The following is a 17,997-nucleotide window of genomic DNA, read 5'->3' as shown; positions in this document are numbered from 1 at the left end:
CAGTGCCTGGTGTCATCGACGGTACCGGAACCATGGAAGAATGCAAGCATTATCCTCATTCATAAAAAAAGGGGACTCTAAGGACCTTAAAAATTACAGACAAATCAGCTTACTGTCTGTTACGTATAAGGTATTTACTAAGGTAATCACTAATAGAATCAGGACAATCTTAGACTGCAATCAAGCAAAGGATCAAGCAGGGTTTCGGAAATGGTACTCTACTATCGATCATATCCATACCATCAATCAGGTGATAGAAAAATGATCAGAATATAACCAGCCCTTATACATAGCATTCATTGATTACGAAAAAAGCATTTGACTCAATTGAAACCTTGGCGGTGATGCAGGCATTGTGAAATCAGGGGGTAGACGAGCCGTACGTGAAAGTGCTGGAAGATATATATGTATAGTGGCTGCACAGCAACCATAGTTCTGCATAAAGAAAGTAACAAAATTCCCATAAAGAAAGGTGTTAGGCAAGGAGACACAATCTCCCCAGTACTATTCACAGCTTGCTTAGAGGAAGTATTCAGAGACTTGGAATGGGAGCAGTTAGGGATAAGGGTAGATGGAGAATACCTCAGTAATCTGCGATTTGCTGATGACATTGCCTTGCTAAGCAACTCAGACGATGAACTGCAAATAATGATTGATGACCTAGACAGGAAAAGCAGAAAGGTAGGCTTGAAAATCGATATGCAGAAGACTAAGGTAATGTTCAACAGCCTCGGGAAGGAACAGCAGTTTACATTAGGTAGCGAAGTACTGGAAATAGTAGGCGAATATGTCTACTTAGGACAGGTAGTAACCGCAGATCCGGACCATGAAAAGGAAATAACAAGAAGAATAAGATTGGGATGGAGCGCATTTGGCAAGCACTCGCGGATTATGACTAGCAGCTTACCGGTATCGCTCAAGAGGAAAGTATACAATAGTTGCATCTTGCCTGTACTCACCTATGGGGCTGAAACGTGGAGGCTAACCAAGAGAGTTCTACTTAAGTTGAGGACAACCCAGAGGGCTATGGAACGAAAAATGGTAGGGGTAACATTAAGAGATAGGAAGCGTGCACAGTGGGCCAGAGAAATAACTCAAGTTACCGACATTCTAGTGGAAATTAAGAAGAAGAAATGGACATGGGCAGAACATGTAGTGCGAAGAGAGGATAACCGATGGTCGGTTAGGGTAAAAACCTGTATTCCAAGGGAAGGAAGTTGTAGCAGGAGGCAGCAGAAAGTTAGGTGAGCGGATGAGGTTAGGAAGTTCACAGGGGTCAAGTGAAGGCAGCTAGCACAGAACCGGGCTAAGTGGAGAAATATGGGAGAGGCCTTTGCTCTGCAGTGGGTATAGTCAGGCTGATGATGATGATGATGGATAAGAATAAAAGATGCAAAGTGTTAACCAGGCCAAATAGGCTTTTGCTTTCACATTCTTAGAGGGGTTCTAAGCACCCCCCGTAATTTTCTTTATTAAGGTGAAAGCCTTTAATGGCTTGTACTGTCATGTACAAAGTGTGTCCCGTTTTGCGGCGGGTTTCGTGTGGCGTTCCTTGGCGCACGTTCAAGTGCAGGATTGCAGATGGCAGGAACGCTAGACAAGATGAGACTTCTGGAGAAAAGGCGCAATATCTGTCACACTTTCTCCGACAAGTGTGCGTTTGGATGGTATGCCATCCCTCCTGTCGCGCGTGGTGTTCTTTGGCGCGCGTTCAAGCGGGGGATCGCAGATGGCAGGAACGCCAGACAAGATGAGACTTCTGGAGGAAGGGCGCAGTATCTGTCCACTTTCTCCGACAAGTGTGCGTTTGGATGGTACGTCATCGCTCCTGTCGCGTGGCGTTCCTTGGCACCCGTTCAAGTGTGAGATTGCAGATGGCAGGAACGCTAGACAAGATGAGACTTCTTGGGCTTTTGCCTTTGACTACCTTAGTCGCTAAAGTCCCTCATAATTTTTGTCCTCCCTCCATAGCCTCATGCAGAGCTGGAGCACGTAACAACGAATGAAATAGCCCTCTGCCGACTGAAAATGGAGCACATTCTGTGTGTGTGTGTATGTTGGAACCAGTTTGGTCTGCTCTGTTGCAATGCAGGTACTGCAGGCCAGGCCGTGACACTCGTGACGGGGCGTACCGAACTGAAGCAGCTGCGGGAACTCTGCTCGTCCCTTGACTTGCAGATAAAGCCACTTCCAGGTAGGCCGGCCTCCATGAACTTGTGTTGTAGCACGTGATACCCAGAGGTGGTTCGGTGTATGAAGGATTCCGTAGTGGAGGGCTCCAGAATGGTTTTGATCACCCAGGGATCGATGTACTGACTTGGTATAGACGTTTTACAGTGCGAGGGATTGGGCATTGCCATATTTGCTCATGTGACTCTTTCGCTATCGCCGGCCTTCCGACCTTGTGGTTTTGATGGCTGCCGGCATGCTGGCACCTGGCTGCAACGTGATACATTCCCACTATCACTGGGAGCAGCAAGCTAATAGATAGCACAAGAACTTAGCAAGAATGCGTGTACAAAATGTGATAGCATACAAAAGTGCTACAAAATGTTTAATTCAACCACCTAGTTCATTTACTGCGTCCGTCTGACTATCTGCCTGCATTGGCCAGAACTTGACTTGTCAACAAACCCGCCAGCCGTCTGCACTTATTCTTTTTTAATCAATTCCCTCTCTGACACTTTTTGTACAGAACATAATTCACTGTCAAAATGAATAGATTGCAAGCCAAAACCTTTCTTCCCTAAAGGGCAAAAGCGTGTTTAGACCATGCTGGTTGAGACCTATTAAATATCTTCACTGTTCAGAATCCTCTAAATATTGGCCACATATTATTTTACCTCCTGTATACGTCCTGGCTTGAAAAGAGCATTGCGCTGCTCAAAGGCCGCGTCAGGCGCTCAGCAGCGTTCGCCTGCGATTGAGTGAAAGTAAGACTGCAAACTGCACCAGAGTTCAGCATTTGCTGATGTAGACAGTGTGAACAAGCGAAAATATAAATATTTAATCTAATTATTATCTAATTGTCGTGATGAACTTCTCCATTGACCCGTGCATTAGTTTGATAAAAGCAGCAAATATTACATGTATTGCCTCAGTGCATTTCTCAGCTAAGCAGGTTCGCAGGCATGCATGCATTGACCTCCCCCTCTACACATTGAACTCATTATGAATGCATAGACATTAATAGTCGCACGTTACTTTTTAAATCCTGCAAAAATAACCTGGAATCATTACGAAGACTCGGTGTATAACTCTTAGTTGTGTAAAGATCACAGTTGTCGTTCTCACATTTCCACAGCTTACTGGCAGTGCTGAAGTGAGCAGGAGCTTGAGGTTTATGATAGTCCTTTCCCTGCAACTCACAGGCGCTCTCTTCTCCTAGAAAGAAACATTAACACGTTGTACACGTGGTACACATCCAAGAAAAACAGTGGCCTAGACCACGATGTGCACCATATGAAAAAAGTGTTACCTATTTTTCCGCCAATAAACCACTGGGTCATTATCTCTAATTCTCCAAAAGAGATGACAGCTGCACCAAAGCAGTGTTTTTTAAAATTAGTCGGCATTCTTACGCCACGGCCGCTCGATGGAAGCGCACTGGGTGCGGCCTGCTGCGTCGCGCCGCCGTCAATGGGCAAGCGCGTCCCTGGGGAGTTTACAGTTGCGCCCGCTATTTCTACTGAGGGCGCCACTGTTCGGGGACACGTCGCCGCCGGGGTCGCCGGCTCTGAGCGCGCGGTTTGCTTCCTTTCTGGGCGCGTTCGCCTCGCGTGTGCGTGGTAAACGCAAACGTTTTTGTGTGCGCGTGTGCAAGCATGTTAATGTTGAGACTGGATGCGTTTGTTTTTTAAGGCGAAAGCCATTCTAGGCTCATGGAGCGAAAATTTATGCATAGAAGCTGTGCCTGTTATCTGTGCGTCGCATCTGTGCACTGGTGTGCCAGTCGCAAAAGCGGGCGTGCAAGGAGGGAGATTAGGAATGAAAATGATTGATGGTGATAGGTAATCAATAAAAGTTAGACATTGATAGAGGTAATGACTAATGCTAATGACTAATAATGGTTAATAATGACAAATGATTTGTAATGACCAGTATATCAAACTACGACATGTAGTGACCGCAAGTGATTAGAAATGAGTAAACGTGCTTAGCGATGTGTGGTAATGACTATAGCTAGGCATGACTCATCATTACTGTTAATGACTACAAAATGACCAATATGTGAAACGACGACATGTAATGATCACTGCTGATTCTAAATGAGTAACGTGCTTAGTCATGAGTGATAAGGGCTACAATGACTACGCAGGCAGACTCATCATGACTGAGAAACGACCAATATATCAAACGACGACTTGAAATGACGAACTGTGGCAAACGATGAGAGGCAAATGATAGGAGAAGGGTAGGCTTTCGCAGTCCTTCACTTAAGAGACATCTAAGAGACGCTCTAATTTTATCTGCTGAGCTCGCTTCAGGCAAACACAGCAGGGAAGAGGGGAAATGCACTCGCTTCCTCTGAAATGAAAGCGGCGCTGAGGTTAAAAAGTCCAGATGCTGAAGCATAATGCCCTATCAGCTGCCATTGAATTTACTACAAGGGACCGCAGATTGGACTTGTTGGTGATTAATTATAGGTTAACCGTGCAAACAATGTGAGGGGAATACAGGAGAAGAAGACGGCACAACCGCGATAGTTGTGTCGTCCTCTTTTCCTGTGTTCCTGTCACGTTATTTAACCTATTCAGTTATCAGGGAGCTGGCCAATGAACTAGGATTTTTAACAATGTGTTGTGAAGCAGATGAACACGACGAGGTAGCACCAGAAGCTTTTCTCGCAGGTTATGTTGCGAGGACATATCAGAAAAAGCTACGAAGGGTTTTTGTTTTATATAAGCATGCAATTTATTCTAAATTTTGTCGTGCTAGTCTGAGTGGCCTTGCAAGTAAAGGAGCGTGTGCATACAACATTTGTTTATACTGTTTGAGCCGATGCGATAAAATGAAAAGCCACGTTCCACAGAAAATCCGGCGCACGCTCTGTCAGCGGGAAGTCGGAAAAAAAACCTCTCTGGTAAGAGGCACTTTAGTTGGTGATATGGCCAGACACCTTTGGCGCAATGAGAACACATGACATGTTCAATATGGCAGGAGCTGCCAAACCAGAGAAAGTCAATAAGATGTAAGGGTGAAATGGGAATTATTGAAAGCGGGACCCTTAGATCCCAAGTCAGGCACACTATAATCCTATAGGGCACGTTCGTACGGCTTCGGTAAAGAGGTGCTTTATATAGCTATGTGTAGGGTGCTGTTTCATATAATGCGGTGGCTTAAGGCTGCATTCTAATGATATGCGTCAGAGGCAGCATTTACTGGATACGGTGAATAAGCAGGTAGCAAAATGCGGGCACTCTAACGAGGCTCCTCAAGGAGACTTAAGAATCCCAAGTTTTGTTTATCACTACCAGGTTGTTGCTTAATTTATGCGATATTTGGTAATGGTTTTGAGGCGACATGTCTGTCGTGCAAGAGCCTGTTGAAGGAATTATGAGTCAACTGGACCAGTTACAGGTTAATGAAAACCAAGGACAATGGAGGCTTGATGTACCCCGCAAAGGAAGAAATCAAGCTTTGTCAGCTTACGAGCACCTTCATTAACAGGATGATGAAGTTTGAAGAGGTCCGGCGAAGTAGCAGGCTGTGTAAACTTTTGGTTTCCTCATTGTTTTCTCACTGTACACTGTACCTGCAGCTAATATAAAAAAACAATTATCGTGTCTATGCTAAGGCGCTATGCAAGATATCGTTAAGTTGCTGCCCCCACTGATAGCGAGCTGAGCTGGAAATGTCAACTCAACAGTGGAGCGATGCTATAGCATAAGCCTCTCTCAAGAAAGGTTTTCCGTCTGCGATTGGTAATTTTCTTCCTTTTTTTGTGTGTGACCAATAAATAAGCGTACTCGGCAGCTCGCTGAATCTTAGCTGCAGTTGCGCTCTGACGCGTGAACATTCTTGTGATCACAGCAAAGAGTTTCACAACAGCAACACTCGATGCACGTTCTTCCATTGAAAATTACGAACCAGCAAAATTGTTTGGGTTTGCGAGCAGCCAATAAAAATAGTAATAAAAACTTTCGGCGCATATACGTAGCACCTTGAGGCAGAACGGCTCTATCAAGCGCGCTTACTTTGTCCGGTCATGCAAAATGCTGGAAGCCATGACGGATAGCGTTCTGGCGTACAAAGTTTAAGGTGTCCAACTGAGTCGAAGATCCCAGGTTATCATCTAGATTTGACCTAATAAACACCTTCTTATTTCCACCGTAAAATTTGTCACAATGAGATAGGAAGGTTGGTTACATGTCGCATTTTCACAGAGGTTGCACATAGTGGGACATTTTTTATTGGATAGCGCTGGCAGCTTAGAACAGGTTGATATCAATTTGTGTATAAAAGCTGTATGCAGGAATGAATAAATGGTATGAAAATAACACATGGAATTCGCGACATAATTAAGTAGTTATGCATTAGCCTACCATGGCAGCTGAACAGCTTCGAATTGTTCACAGCCGGGTCACATTTTAATGTGACGAACAACTGGATTCGAATCTTAAAACAGCGCGAACAACGGTATAGGCGAGAAAGACACAGGAACGTCTACCAACTTGCCCAATTGAACATTCTGGATTCGAATGCAACATCACGGTAATGAACGCTCTCCAATCGATTGGCCTTGAACCACCGTCACTATATGGTTTTCGGGGTACACTCCAGTATACATCCTTGCCGAGCAAGCGCTAAATGCTGACATGGTCACACTAGACATGACAGTATATACTAATTATTGTTGCCAAATTGTGTGAAGCGGGGCTCTTATATCATTAAAATAATAAACTTCTACCACGCCGACGCCTCCCGCAAAGCGCAGTCAGGCGCAGCTCTCCGCGCGCGGATGTCCCCGAAAGGTGGCGCCGCGACGGTGGCGACTGGAAGTAGGCGCCTCCCGCTAGTTTTGGGCGACGTAGCAGGCCGCACCTAGTGCGCTTCCATCGAGCGGCCGTGCTTACGCAAGCTGCGCAGTAGCACTCCGTGCAGTGCAACGGTGCATTCCGAAGGCCAGAGATAACGACCGTCCTAGTGGTGCCACCTGTTGGGGATAGTGGAACTACTCTCTGTAAGCATCTGGGTGATTTTTGTGTTTGAGCTTCATCCAAACGGGACCACCACAGCTGGGTTTGAATGCAGTTCTTCACCTCGATAGCCAAGAATCTTTACCACTGAGCCTCATATTGTGGAAAAGAATATAATTTTAACAGTATGCTGTATCGGGATTTTATTAGCTGCCTGACATTGGATGTTTAACGCCCGTATTCACAAACGCGCCTCGACTCGACGCTCCACCTCCACTCCTTGGAGCGGAGAATACAGCCGCTACCCCACTCCAGGGCCGATTCGGATTCAAGAATGCCCCTCGGCGTTTCCTCCGACAAGTTCTCCTCGAGAATACCTCCTCCATTCGGAGCAGCGCAAGTGGAATATGGGGACGAGATTAAGACGAACTTTTGGCCCGAAAACTGCTTGCTGAACTGTGTAACATGCTCAGTTTTTCATGTCAAGTCTTCTAAACAACTTTCGCAAGCGACCTCGATGTTAACAGCATAGTGTAACTTGTTTTGTGAGCGGGATGAAAAAAACGGAGGACAGCTGTGAAAAATGACCGAAAATGTTTTTGCATCTGGCAACAGTCGCTGTTGGTGACGTAGGCTTCGAGAAATGGTGTGAATACTTCGGTTTATTTTGTGGTGTGAGATCTACGCTCGGCCTTTACCGCTTTGCCTTTTTGTTATTGCCAGGCTTTGACAGACTTTTTTTATTGCCGGGATTTGACAGATGTAAAAGTATATTGCAGGAAAAAACAAAAAGTACAAGCCGCGAACTCCTACGGGCATACTTCTGCATACTTATGCCCGTAGTCGCTACCCGTACCGGTTAAAATAAAACTGGTTGACGTCTACAGTAGCTTCATGAAAGGCTATTTACTAAAATTATAAAATGTGCACGAGCAGTAGGTATCCCATTAGTAGTCTCCGCAATGGAAAAACGTTTAATCTAGCTTTATTGGCACCGAACATATGGGTGATCGAAATTGATTCTCAACTGGACCCATGGCTGCGCATAAGGATAAAAAGATAAGAAAAGAAGTCACGATGGCACCCCGTCCCGCCTGCTTAACTTGAGAGCATCCAACGAGCGAGCGCACCCAGCAGCCCCAGTGACGTCATTGGGGAGGTTTGCGCATGGAGATGTGTCGCCCTAATCTGCAGAATGGTCACTAGGAGCACTTTTATTGCGAAAGCAATACTACTTTCACTTTCAAGCCTTTGCGGTGCGATGGTGGTGCACATGAAATGACCTTTCACATGACGTCTGTGTGCGTCACGCCTCAAAACTGGGCGACCAACTTGCGCCATTCATGAGAGACAGTGGTGCGCATGAACGGCGGCCTAACTCCCGCTCTCATCGCCAGGAGCGCCACAGGTGTTATGACGTCACGCCTCAAAGCTGGGCGACCAACTCGCGCCGTCCGTGAGAGACGGCGGTGCGTATGAACCTCGGCCTAACTCCCGCTCTCTCCGCCAGGAGCGCCACAGGTGTTGTGACGTTATACAGCTGTATGACAGTAGCATTGATAATGGCGGTGCATTTAGTTGATAATAATGATGAGAGCAAACGTAATGCACCGTATGCAGCACCAAAACTCCAGCTTTCGCATTTCTGCAGTGTAGATTCCACAGTGCTCTCAATTTTTTTAAATATTATTTTTAAATTATCTGTTCCACACAAAGCTTTCAAATTTGACACAAATAAGAGACTGAATTGCACACATAAGTGTTTTACCCCAAGCGGGCCCTTTAAAGTATGAGGGACATAATGTCCATTTCCTTAACCATAGGATTACTGCCATTGTTGGTGTGGGTGTTCCTTTCTTGACTGTGTGTTGAATGAGAGCATGCACTATGTTCTCGCATTTCTTGTGTCCAGGGCATCTGCTTTGCTGAAATGCAAAACATACACCTTTGTGGGTCGTATTGAACTTTGCAGGGTTTCCAAGCCTTGACGATGGGAGCAGCGAGTGCTGGGTGAATGGTGGTGTGGAAGCCAAAAGGATCTCCAAAGAAATGTGCACGCAGGCCATGGAGTCATCTCTGGACATGGTTGGAATGCCACGAACTGAAGACGCGGGTCCGAGTGAAGGCGGTGTTTTGCAGCTGACAGGGATTGAAAGCAGTCATCTGGAACCAGGGTTGAATGAAAGCAATCTTCTCGAACCAGCTATGACTGAAAGTAGCCAGCTGCAACCAGTGACTACTGAAAGTACTGCTCTCAAGCAGGTGATTGCTGAAAGTGATCTTTTGCAATCGGCTCATATTGAGAGCGATGAGCTGTGCTTAGCAACGACTGAAACCCATTGTCTGCAACAAACAATGACTGAAGGTGCCTTGCTGCAACCACTAATGAGTGAAAGGGCTCAGGTGCAACCCACAATGACTGAAAGGGATTGCCTCCAACCAAATGGTGTCGAAAGTGGCCTTCTGCGACCAACGATGGGCCCTCTGCTGACATTTGAGGAAGCCCTGAGGGGCAAGAGGGCAGGTCCGCCTGTTCGTCCCATCCTTCCTTGGCCACCAAATCCATCACTGGGCCAAGACCTGGCCGTTCGCATTGCAGAGGAGAAAGAAGCATTTTGTAGGACCTACAACATCACCCTCAAGCCCGGAAGAATAATGGGGCTTGCCACAAGGCTGTCGAGTGATGGTAGTTGCAAGCTCCATTCATGTTCTGAGGCTGGCACACAGAACTTGCATGGTAAAACAGAGGTGGGAGAAGACGGCTGTGCGCTGCAGTCGTACCCTGACCAGAGCAAACGCCAGGAACGGCAGCTGGGAGGCATTGTTGCTGAAGAGGCAGGAGAGGCCAACGTTGTGCTCAAGCAAAGCACTAATGCTCGACAATGCACTTTACAGACACAGCAGGAAACAAGTGGCTTTGCTTTGGCATCAGAAGTCATGGGCACAAAACGGGCAGGTATTAAGGAGCTGCCCAAGGCGTCTACCCCACCGCTACAGGTAAGAAGCATAAATTTGGAATCTGAATCAGCGGTGCTGAGAGAGGCACAGGGTAAAGAGAATGTATTCAAAAGCTCTTCAGGTGAACGTACTGGTAATTTGGGCTGGACACAAGCAATGGAAAACAAGGGCCACGTAGGGAACCGGTCTTTGCGGGAACAGGGCAGCATGTTCTCAGAATCACAGCTGGATGAGAAGGAAAAAGGAAAAAGCAAAAGTAGCGACAGATGCAGTCTCCAGTTGAAGCCCAACATTGCTGCTGCAGAATTAAGACCAGGGAAAATGAGATGGAGGAAAAACGTGAGCTACCAAGACCAGCAGCGACTGAAGAGCACCAGTTCTGAGGAAGCCGATGGTGAGGACAATGTCGTAGCTTGCGCCAGATGGAGCAGGAGGCTTGAACAGCAACCGCCCTCAAGGAAACCAGCCTGCAGTCCTCGGTCTTCTGCACCACCTGTGATGCCACACCTTTCCTTGACAGGGGGAGACAGTAATCTGCCTCAAACACATCCAGCTACAGAGGAAGGCCTGTGCTTCGAGTGTGCGCAAAAGTGTGATAATATTAGGGCAGCGTGCTACAGTGGCCGCCATTTGAAGCGGACAGTAATGGCAGATACATGGTTCCCTTCTTGGACACACCTACAGCCTAACGCTGCTACTGCTCTAATGGACTGGTCTCGAAACTGGTTTAGATGGCATCAATGGTACATTAGGAAAATGCTAGAAACGAGTGGCAGGTATTGAAGTGTCACACGTGGACAGCTCTGCGTGGCAAGGGCTGTTTATTTCCTAGTGTTTGTTAAAAGTTTTGCAAGATGTCAAATGCCAAAGTATTATTTCTTTTCAAAAGTTAGTTGTATAAGTTGAGTAGAGATTGCATGCTAATAATTTTGCAGCCTGCATTTGTTCTAAATTTCTTCATTGTGGCCTTGTTGATCTGGTTTAGCAGTATTCCTACTGGTTTCAGGTTTCAGCTAGTGCTACGTATTTTTAACCCCCTTTTATGTTAGTGAGCGAGACCCTGGGGGTAAAGGATGATCTTTATTTGTAATCCTTTCTTCACTACGGTTTCGTAATTTCATACAGGAGGGTTGATTTGCTGATAATCAGCCTTGAATAAGACATCATGCCAACAAGTGGCTTATTTGAAAGGATAGTATAGAAGGCTGTGATACAAAGCATAGAATTTTTGCTGTAGGTCAAATAACAGTGTCGGGGCACTGTAGAACTTTTTGCGTACTAATGATAAAATGTTCATGTTTGTTGAGGAACATACTCTCTGCATCCACACAAACCTCTATTATAAAGCTGGGCAAGTCCTCAGCCCAGTGATTTCACACTTATGCACTTTTTAAACCCCGCCATCCTGATCAAAATTGGGAAAACTGCAAACCGTGCGACAGACTGAGCTGTGCAATTCACAGGTTACTCAGCCAGACGTAACCTTGGGTAATGCTGCTCTTTCACAATGTGGAACTCCATCAACGGCAATGAATAAAATGCAATTGCCACACGGCATTCATCCTCGGTGCTGCAGTGTTTGCATGCAGTAGGTGTGCAAACAGACTTGTAGCATAGCTCGAAATGCTACTGCATACTACGCGCTATCAGATTGCATGTGCCAAATGCCTTGAGAGTGCCATATATTGCTACACACTGGCCAGCTCAAAACATGCCGTTCATACTGGGACCAGTTGGTGTGTGTAGACTGCTTGCTTGCAGTGCACGATAGTCATATGTTCTATGCTAAGTCTAAAAGAGCACCGTTGCATGTACTTCCATGCTAAAGGCCTTGTGCTGTGTATGAACGAGTTGCTATCGCTTCAGCAAAGTGCATTTTCAGTTGGAGTTAAAAATGGCACTTGTATTATTTTTCAAAATAACAGCTTGAGGGGCTAGTTGATGCTGCATAATACCCAGAAATGTGGTGCAACAAACACAATCACTTACGAAGAGACACTTGTGTCTCTTCGCAAGTGATTGTGTTTGTTGCACCACATTTCTGGGTATTATTTTTGCCTCTAGCTCCTTTTAGCAGACAGGATTAGTAAAACTTGGAAAGTGTGCCGAAGGAGAGTACGACACGTTATTTCAAAGGAATATTTTTAAACTGATCCGATAAATGTGTGCTATGATGCCGGGCACACCCAAGAGGCTTGTGATCTGCTAGGTGTATCTCCGAATAGCGTAAGCTTCTCGTGTGGTCCAGCTTGCTTCCACACATGGTACATTCCCTCGCAGTACTGCCAATCAAATAACCTAAACGTTAAGCCGAAGGCAGTCTTCACACAATATGATAACGAACTGCACACCTTTTCAGAAATATGCACAATAATATTTACACGCACAGGTGGCGCTTGTCGACGTCAGAGCCGACTGTGCTAGAATCAAGCGTGTCATCTGTGCCACCATCTGCAGTGCTACAGTGTGCCGTTCTCTTTTGTTCTCTTGCTGTGGCGTTTGAGAAGTAAGTCGAACCCGGATAATTCGAATTTTGGTTATATCGAACTCACGGAATATCCCCTTGAATATCCCATGTAAAAGTATAGGAAAGCTCCGTCGTTTATCGAACTCAATTTCACCGGTCGTTCGACATATCGAACTCTGCACCACGCATTGGACGGTGCACCTTCCCCAAAGACGATCGCATCACCCTCAGCCATTTGCCGCTGACGTTTTCAAGCCACGTGCGGAAGGAACGAGTGGGCACCGTTCGGCGACGGCTGGTCTAGGGCAGCACCGCGCCCTTTCCCCTAAGGCGCCCTTTCCCCTAAGGCGCCCGCATCTACGGTGATAGCTGCCGCGCACCAGCACGTGACGTTTGCAAGCCATGTGCGTGAGGGAACGAGAGGGAGCCAATGCAGCCGCGGTGTTCAGGAGAGGGAAAAAAAGGCGATAGAGCAAAGCGCAAGGGTGTGCCCACTCTTCTGTCGAGCTTTATCTCTCCCCTTCCTCTCTCTTTCCCGTTCTTCGTAGCAGCACGCACTACGCATGCGCAGACAAGCCAGCTCAGCCCGTGGCAGCCGCTTTCTCCAGTGCGTGCTGTGAACGCTCTGCGCGCGAAGGCTGACGTGCGATGCACGATCGTGTCATTGGGCTGCACGTGCATAATCTACGGCAGCTGCAATCGCTAAAGAAGTGGCAGCTTTTTTTTTTTTTTTTGCAGGAGTCGCTTATTAATGCCTCCATTCTGAATGTGCAGCATAGCGTATGCTATGGCGGCTGCAGACGTTAAGAAGCTGCAATCTTTTTTTTTTTCTTTTACGAGAGTCAACCTTATTTGTGCTGAACATGCAGCACAGCGTAAACCTTGTCGGCTGCGGGCGGACATTAAGGAGCGGTAGGCATATTTTTTTTGTGAGAGTCGTCTATTCTTACATCTATGAATCAATGAAACCACACGGTCAGCTGCGATCATGACACTGACATTTAACACAGTTCGCTTCAAACGGCATTTGCACCTATCACTCTCCCAATGATTTTATGACAGTGGACTATGCCCGCCCCAAGCGCAGCGTGAAATATCGAACCAGGCTTGTGCAATCAAGCCATCACGGGCTCTCTGCCAAGTTCGTTTCCTGCCACCGCAGGATCTATCATAAGTGTAGTCAAAAGGTAACTCACGCTGTCACGTTATCACAGCGTAGCATCTTGGCGCGCTGCCAATAAATGAGCTGGGGATGCGATTGTCGAAACGGAAAGACTCACGAACACTTTTTTTTGTTTTGTTTTAAATTCTCGGGGGCAAAAGGGGGGGGCTGGGTTGTTCATTATGCGAGTGGGTTGATTACGCGACAAATACAGTATCATTTTTCATGATTGCAAGTGGCGTCTAAAGCTGATTTCTGTATATCGAATTATCGATATATCGAACTATTTCGCGATTCTCTTCGAGTTCGATATATCCAGGTTCGACTTATATATAAGCTGTACAGTTTGAACTACAGAGTTAGTAGCCAAATTAACGTATACGGTAGCGTGTAAGACTGTTAAAGAAACTTGAGCTATTCTGTGAAACACCCAGCGGGTACAAGGACATGTCTGGCTTCCCAACACACACATTTTAGGACGTGTAAATGTAGATTACACTGAAAATGACGTGCGCATATACTTTGTCGTTGCCTTCGTCGAAGCGCTTACCAACTTCCGGCCACCAGCCGCCTCCATCGGTTCACTGTGAAATGAGAAATATTTGTCAGTAATGTAAACCATAGTTCTGTATAAAGAAAATGATAAAATTCAAATTAAGAAAGGTGTAAGGAAAGGAGACGCAATCTCCCCAGTGCTTGTTACAGCTTGCTTAGAGATTATTCAAAGACATGGAATGGGAGCAGTTAGGCATCAGGGTCAATAGAGAATATCTCAGTAATCTACGATTTGCTGATGACATTGCCTTGTTAAGTAACTCGGGACCAACTGCAACTAATGATAAATGATCTAGACAGGGGAAGTAGAAGGTAGGCCTAAAGATTAATATGCAGAAGACTAAGCTAAGGCTGAACAGCCTGGGAAAGGATTAGCAGTTTAAAATAGGTAGCGAAGTGTTAAAAGTGACAGGCGAATATGGGTAGTGACCACAGATCCGTACCACGAAAGTGAAATAACTAGGAGAATAAATATGTGATAGAGCACATTTGGAAGCTGCTCAAACATTATGACTAGCAGCTTGCTGGTATCACTCAAGAGGAAAGTGTATAACAGTTGCATCCTAATGGTACGCACCTATGGGGTTGAAACATGGAAGTTAACGAAAAGGATTCTACTCGAGCTGACATGCAGAGGGCTATGGAACGAGAAATGGTAGGTGTAATGTTCGGAAAATTAGGTGGGTAGATGAGATTAAAAAATTTGCAGGGGTTAAGTGGATGCAGCTAGCACAGGACCGGATTAATTAGAGGAATATGGGAGAGGCCTTCACCATGCTTTGGGTATAGCCCGGCCAATGATGAGGAAATTTGCTTACATGTGTTTCTACGTTCCACGGTCCCTCCGTGCTCGTACCCCCGTGCATTTCAGGGTTAATTTAAAAATATTTCTGCTTTGAAATGGTTCATACTTCACATTCTGTGCTATGATGTTCATGGTCTCGCTGCATAAAAAGGCGACTTCATAGGCGCCTTGTAAAACCAGAAAACTGATTTGAAAATATTGGCTTCTATGTGTTCCTGTGACTACTTTCTGACCCCCAATTTGCTGTGGTGTCCGCGAGCACCCCATCTGTTTGTAAACATGGCGTTCGTCTATTCCACGCTGTAAAAGGAAGGCCTATTTCTTGCTTTTATATGGGGAAGGGACGAAATGAGGCATTCATGATGCAATACTGTTTCCCGTTTACATCCCTCCTACAAGATAAGCGCAAGTGTTCGCTAGATGCATGCAGGATGTACTTCTAGCTACATTCGTGTAACACCTACCATTTTGACAGTGTATGTACAAATGTGATAATGCTCATCTTAGCTGCATAGCAACTAAGCAACTATATTCTACAAATGCAACGAGAGTTTTGTTTGCACCTTATCTGTTTGTTTCATTTGTGAAACATGATAAACCCAGCACTATGTCTTTCGCTCAAAAATTGAAGTCGTTATGGGATGCCACAGGTGTACACACTTCTGGAAAAACTGTCGGTGGCAATATTTTAGCCAGTGCACAGAAATTATAAACATGTAGGGACCGGGACTGATTAGTTGCTTTTTAGTGAGGCTGGCTTATCTAAGGTATGACAGGACTGGTTGATATAACTGAACAAAAACATTATTGAAGTACCTAATTATTATTAGGCAACGAAAATCTGTCGGCAGCAGGTCTTTGCCTTCCTTATAATCTGCCTTTTTCACAAAGCCGCACTGTACATGCTTGTCTCTCTCCTGGTTGCAAAGCGCAGTTGCACATGCGCAATTCTTGGCCTCCATAATTGGCACAGCCGGAGCTGGTCTCGGGGTGCGCCATACGGAGTTCATATTCGTAACAGGTGTATGCGCCATTTTGCAGGCCGCTGCGCCTCCCAAAGACATTTTCAACCAGTAGCAAATGAATTTTCAACCATTCCTTAGAGGGCGCTACATCCTGTGAAACAGGTGGATTGCTTCTAGCACATCTTTCCATGCTAAACCCTGCACATGGTCCATAACTGTGGTTTGACAGGTGCTGCATTAAATGGTGCCTGGCATGCTCAGGGCCAAAGCAGGGTTGTTACTTTCTGGGAACTGGGCTTGCTGCTCTGCAACTTGCCACAATTCTCCACAATAGCCGCCTCTTATCCATCTGCCTTCCTCTGGACGGAAGTAAATTATGCCAACCAAGAGCAAGGAACATGATCGAACGATGATTTGGCTTCCCTGCCGAAGCCTTCTACACATTAACACAAAATGTAGTGGCATCGGTTTCGAAATACAGCAACTGATCATACCCAAGCACCTTGCAGAAATTGGAGACCAATCCCTGTCATTGCATGCAAGCACTTGCCTGTTTAGACTATTTATAAAGATGGAGAGCAGGGGGCGGCAGAAAGTTAGGTGGGCGGATGAGATTAAGAAGTTCGCAGGGGTCAAATGGATGCAGCTAGCACAGAACCGGGTTAAGTGGAGAAATATGGGAGAGGCCGTCGGCCTGCAGTGGGTATAGTCAGGCTGATGATGATGATGAAAGATGGAATCATGTTTTTGTTTCTATGACCACACATACCTCTACTCACTTTATATTGTTTAGCAGGTAGCAAGTGTTTGGCATGTGCATTTTGATGTATGCTCTGTCTGGTTCATGCGCACAACTTCACCTAAAATCACTCTTCACAAGTATGCCAGTAGTGTTGGCAGTGGAAGTCTGCACCACTCTACTGTCCTTGAGGCCGACTGAACATTAGTCAGTTGTTTTTTGGCCCATAAGCAACTGTGATTATCATCAGTTCAGGCGTTCAGTCGTGTCCGACTCTTCGTGACCCTATGGACCATGTCACGCCACGCTTTCCGGTCTCTCACTATCTTCCTAACATCACATAACTTCATCTGCAGTGCCTCGAGGATGCCATCTAACCATCGCGTTCGCTGCCTACCCCTTCTCCGGCGACCCTCAACCTTTCCCAACATCAAATCTTTCTCCAGCGACTCCTCTCTTCTCATCAGATGGCCAAAGTAGCTGAGCTTTAACTTCAGAATTTGACCCTCCAATGAGCAGTCAGGGTTTATGGTCGACAATATCGACTGATTTGATCTTCTGGCAGTCCAAGGAACTCTTAAGAGTCTTCGCCAGCACCACAATTCAAACGCGTCAATTCTTCGGCGGTCAGCCTTTTTCACAGTCCAACTCTCGCATCCATACATCACAACTGGAAAGACCATAGCACGGGTTATACGGATCTTGGTTGGCAGACTAATGTCTCTGCTCTTTACTAGGCGGTCAAGGCTAACCATTGCTCTCTTTCCCAGAAGCAGGCGTCTCCTAATTTCATGGCTGCAGTCTCCTTCCGAGGTAATCTTGGCGCCCAAGAACAGAAAATCTGTCACAGCTTCCACTTCTTGTCCATTGATGCTCCAGGACTTGATAGGGCAAGACGCCATGATCTTCGTCTTTTTAATGTTCAGTTTAAGCCCAAACTTTTCACTCTCTTCTTGTACGCGCATCAGAAGTCTCTTGAGTTCCACTTCACTTTCTGCCATTAAAGTGGTATCATCCGCATATCTAAGGTTGTTGATACGTTTTCCAGCAATCTTCACTCCAGCTGAAGACTCGTCCAGACCGGCCTTCCTCATGATGCACTCTGCATATAGGTTAAATAGGCAGGGTGACAGTATGCAGCCTTGCCTCACCCCTTTCTCAATCGGAAACCAATCAGTAAGACCATGCCCAGTTCTGACTGTGGCCT

At 46.1% G+C, this 17,997-nt stretch overlaps 1 protein-coding gene across 1 annotated transcript in view; it reads left to right on the top strand.

The window, feature by feature from the left end:
- LOC146209807 (uncharacterized) overlaps positions 1–12,042 on the top strand; it is a 101,906-nt gene extending 89,864 nt beyond the window's left edge. The window contains exons 9-10 of the mRNA XM_084603954.1: positions 2,093–2,194; positions 9,112–12,042. Of these exons, the coding sequence (XP_084460080.1) occupies positions 2,093–2,194; positions 9,112–10,880 (1,871 nt within the window). The 3' untranslated portion in view covers positions 10,881–12,042. The remainder of the gene's footprint in view (positions 1–2,092; positions 2,195–9,111) is intronic.
- The last annotated feature ends 5,955 nt before the right edge of the window (positions 12,043–17,997 follow it).

This window comes from Amblyomma maculatum, chromosome 1 (assembly GCF_055883805.1).
Source record: "Amblyomma maculatum isolate TAMU_Amacu chromosome 1, ASM5588380v1, whole genome shotgun sequence".
In the NCBI taxonomy this organism is placed as follows: domain Eukaryota; kingdom Metazoa; phylum Arthropoda; class Arachnida; order Ixodida; family Ixodidae; genus Amblyomma; species Amblyomma maculatum.
Note: the sequence above shows the minus strand (reverse complement) of the source record. Positions and strands in the feature narration are given on the sequence as shown.